This window comes from Opisthorchis viverrini, assembly GCF_000715545.1.
Source record: "Opisthorchis viverrini unplaced genomic scaffold opera_v5_429, whole genome shotgun sequence".
Lineage (NCBI taxonomy): Eukaryota > Metazoa > Platyhelminthes > Trematoda > Opisthorchiida > Opisthorchiidae > Opisthorchis > Opisthorchis viverrini.
In genome coordinates, this window is record NW_008752083.1 from 125,785 (window position 1) to 130,026 (window position 4,242).

General features: G+C 50.0%; 1 protein-coding gene across 1 annotated transcript in view; it reads left to right on the forward strand.

Moving 5' to 3' along the window:
* The window catches only part of T265_10929 (hypothetical protein), a gene marked incomplete at both ends in the record, with an annotated part of 19,817 nt that overhangs the window by 6,288 nt on the left and 9,287 nt on the right, over positions 1-4,242 (forward strand). The window contains one exon of the mRNA XM_009177445.1: positions 1,422-1,604. Coding sequence (XP_009175709.1) covers positions 1,483-1,604 — 122 coding nt within the window. The remainder of the gene's footprint in view (positions 1-1,421; positions 1,605-4,242) is intronic.

A 4,242-nucleotide genomic window follows, 5' to 3' on the forward strand; every position in this document is an offset into this window, starting at 1 on the left:
TATTATCCGCTCGGAAGCGAGCAGGACAACAAGCTGCTCTCGCTCACACACCGCACTCGCCTGGCGTTGATGTGTGCTGTGTTTCAGAAACAAGAATTCAAGATGCCAGCACAGTGGTTGGGCTAACCGCCCATCAGTCTGCACTCACTTGCGGCTGCGCACCACTAGTGATCCAGAGGCTTCTGTGGCAGGCTGTGCAGGGGCTGGTATCGTCCTAAGACACCGGGAGGAAGGATTCTTGCTTGACTGGATACCTGCTGATAGTCGCATCTGTGCGGTTCGTTTGGCAATGTCTGTGAAGGAGTCTCGCAAGCGGGAAGTTGATCGATGTCTGTTTGTCGTGTCCACTTATGTCCCAACTGACTACAGCTCCGACACCATCAAGGGCAACTTCTCTGGCGCCCTGAATGCTCTGTTGTGGCGAGCGAAAAGCTCTCAGATATCATGGTGGTTGCCAGAGATGTGAATGCACAAATGGGCAGGGTTAGCGTCGACATGGATTGGACTCGGCACGTACGGACAATGGCGAATGATTGCTTCAGCTGTGTGCTGTTTATGCAGTACTAACTTCCGAAATAGTTGATGTCGTCTGGTCACATGGTGTCCTCCAACGGCAGGCCGACCACAAACTCAAATCGACCACATTGCCATCAGTTACCGACGGCGCGGACCAGTAACTAACTGACTGTTGGTCGTTTTGGAACACATTTGTTGATTCCGGCCACACACTCGTCCGGACTACGTTTTCTATTGCCGCGTAACGTGCGGACAAATGGCTTGGCACCTGAGGGATTGGCAGATGCGAATATTAGACCAGAATCGTCTTCACCACCATCAGATGTGAATTTAGACTGAGGCGACATTGCCACATCTTTGCATAGTGTTGGGAATTTCGCCTCAGTCTAAATTCCCATCTGATGGTGGTGAAGACGATTCTGGTCTAATATTCGCATCTGCCAATCCCTCAGGTGCCAAGCCATTTGTCCGCACGTTACGCGGCAATAGAAAACGTAGTCCGGACGAGTGTGTGGCCGGAATCAACAAATGTGTTCCAAAACGACCAACAGTCAGTTAGTTACTGGTCCGCGCCGTCGGTAACTGATGGCAATGTGGTCGATTTGAGTTTGTGGTCGGCCTGCCGTTGGAGGACACCATGTGACCAGACGACATCAACTATTTCGGAAGTTAGTACTGCATAAACAGCACACAGCTGAAGCAATCATTCGCCATTGTCCGTACGTGCCGAGTCCAATCCATGTCGACGCTAACCCTGCCCATTTGTGCATTCACATCTCTGGCAACCACCATGATATCTGAGAGCTTTTCGCTCGCCACAACAGAGCATTCAGGGCGCCAGAGAAGTTGCCCTTGATGGTGTCGGAGCTGTAGTCAGTTGGGACATAAGTGGACACGACAAACAGACATCGATCAACTTCCCGCTTGCGAGACTCCTTCACAGACATTGCCAAACGAACCGCACAGATGCGACTATCAGCAGGTATCCAGTCAAGCAAGAATCCTTCCTCCCGGTGTCTTAGGACGATACCAGCCCCTGCACAGCCTGCCACAGAAGCCTCTGGATCACTAGTGGTGCGCAGCCGCAAGTGAGTGCAGACTGGGGGGTGGTTAGCCCAACCACTGTTTGTTGTTTCTGAGACACAACACACATCAATTCCAAACGTGTGCTGTGTGAGGGTAAGAGTAGCATGTTGTCCTGCTTGCTTCAGAGTGTGGCAGATAGACTGGGGTCGACGTTTGCAGAGTGATTTCGAGATACACAAAAATGTCTGTGCCATGTGATGAGCAGATGCTGGTCCAGTTTCTTCATGACGATACGGTAACACACACGCGAACGTCTTATGAATATATCGAACAAGAATGAATGGCACGGAGACGGGTTGGTGAAGTGGGATTTGGAACCTTCGGAACTAGAGTAATGCGAGCACGACACGGATGCGAAGAACAACCCCCAGATAATAATAGCAAGTTGAAATATCCAGCAAAAGCATTGGCATTGAATCAGCTAGGCATCCTGGTGCGAGATTGTCCAGGCTTTGGAACGAATCGCCCATTAGATCGATCGAGCGACCGACTTTCTCACCAGTAACTGGTTCGATCGAACTTCAATCGGATGGTGACACTGCGCAACTTGGCCGGCTATCTGCATATTTTAGAGCACAGAGTACCTAGCTTCAACACTGCGCGGCATTCAGAGGTAGACCGTTGTTACCTGTGTGCAGATCTTTCCACAACTCATCGAGCAAAGCATACTCTGCAAATTTCCATCTTTGGTGGTATAATGTCTGTATAGTAATCTAGTTGTAATGCACTACTCATAAGGATGCTGAAAACTCCTCGACAGCCCACGACCGATTTCGCCCTTCTTGGGGCTCATCAGGTAGGCGCAGTCCTTGAGTTTCCGTCAACCTTATGTTCCACTTGAAACCAAATTGCGTGAAATTAGCGAATATGCACTCATTTGCAAATTAATTTGATTTTTCGAGAGACTCACCTGGAACTCAGCTGAATCTCTCGGTTTTGATGTTTCCAGGCAACTGAATGTGCCGCACCAGGTCGCTGCGATATTCGAAATGTCGCGATCATAAGGTTGGTCGGTACACGATGGGCTGGCTGACGACGGCATCGAGAGTCAGGATTCCACCTGGGTGGAAATGTCTTGGAGGCGTGGGGGTCCAGAATTGACACGTCTTGTCCCGGTGTCATGATGTCAGAAGGCAACCCTCTGACCAACGCTAGAAGGCCAATGCTACCGAGCGAACTGTCACATTGGGATTCCGAGAGTGACACGACCCAATCCCTGGTTTATTTGAACCAGAAGCTATAGTTTTCAAATTCTGACGAATAGACAGCTGTTTAAAGGATTGTATGGCCAGATCCGCTTAATAAGTATTTGTCCGTTTGTGCTTGTCGGCTTTCGATGCCGACAGCCTCAATCTCACGAACGGCAAAGTTTGCGTCTCATAAGATTTTTGTTGGCCAGGCACAAGACTGACTGTGACTCTTGTTGGAACCAACGGACACCAGAATTCTTCACTCGACCAAGCTTATCTGCATTGTGCTGGGTGGGGTGTGCATAACAGCTTTGTTGACTCAGTTCAATCTTGGTCGGAAAAAGGTGGAAACAATCAGCGCAAGCCATTGGGGCGACCAGGATTTTGCCGACAGCTTTACAGACGGGAACTCGACGGTGGGCTGCTAAGCCAGCTTTCGATTTGCATTACTTGCCACATTCCTCACATGTGAGCCCCACGAGTCTCTCCCTGTTATATCTGCTGATTCGCCGGCCTGTGGTATCCGCTGCTGACCCGCTCCAGTGCCTAGTGTCGGAGAGAAAAAGACTCACGGAAGGGAACACAATAGTTATCTTCCAAAAAGTGGTTGCGAGAGCGCAAGTGCGTGCGAGTGCGAAAAGTACAACGGCCTCAAGCTTTTCATTGGAAGGACGCTGTCTGAACTTGGTCCAATGCTGACGTACGAGGTCTGGCTTTAGTACGAGGCAGCGACGTGCTGCATACTGCGGAGGAGTTGTCTGTCCTTGATCAACGCTGACTCGCGCTGTCTGGGTTTGATGCAAGGCTGTGACGCGCTGCATATTGAGGAGGCGTTGTCTGTCTGGTCAACACCCAGCGGAGCTGAGAGTCTCCGTACATTCCGGGCATTCAGTGGTTGCTTTCAGGAAGCTGACCTTCCTGATACCTCCGCCTTCTGAATGTCCAACATAAGATTTTCGACGCGGATCAAGTTGTAAAGGTTCCACCCTTTTTCTGGTGCGACCGGTACGGCGTCTTGTTTGCAGCAGTGGATCTGTCTTGAGCGGTACATGCGTAGCAGTGGCTGTAGGTGCTGGTCTTGGGAGATCAAAGGTTTCAAACAGTAGGTTGAGGTCTAGTAACTGTTCTTCCGCTTTTGGGATCTGGCACTGATTCGGCCGTAATTGATTGACATGTCGTTTCCATATCAATGATCCCAGTGCCGTGTTTTCGGACGAATTCGCTAAACTGGCGGGATGTAAACTGAGCACCATTGTCGGACACAATTGTTTCCATGATACCGAATATTGAAAACAAATGTCGCAGTTTAGTGATGGTTGCCATCGTTGTTGTCTCCGACATAATAAAGACTTCAGGCCACTTACTGAATGCATCGACAACGATGAGGAAGCATTGTCCGTTAATTGGTCCGGCAAAATCCACATGGATGCGCGACCATGGTTTTTCTGGC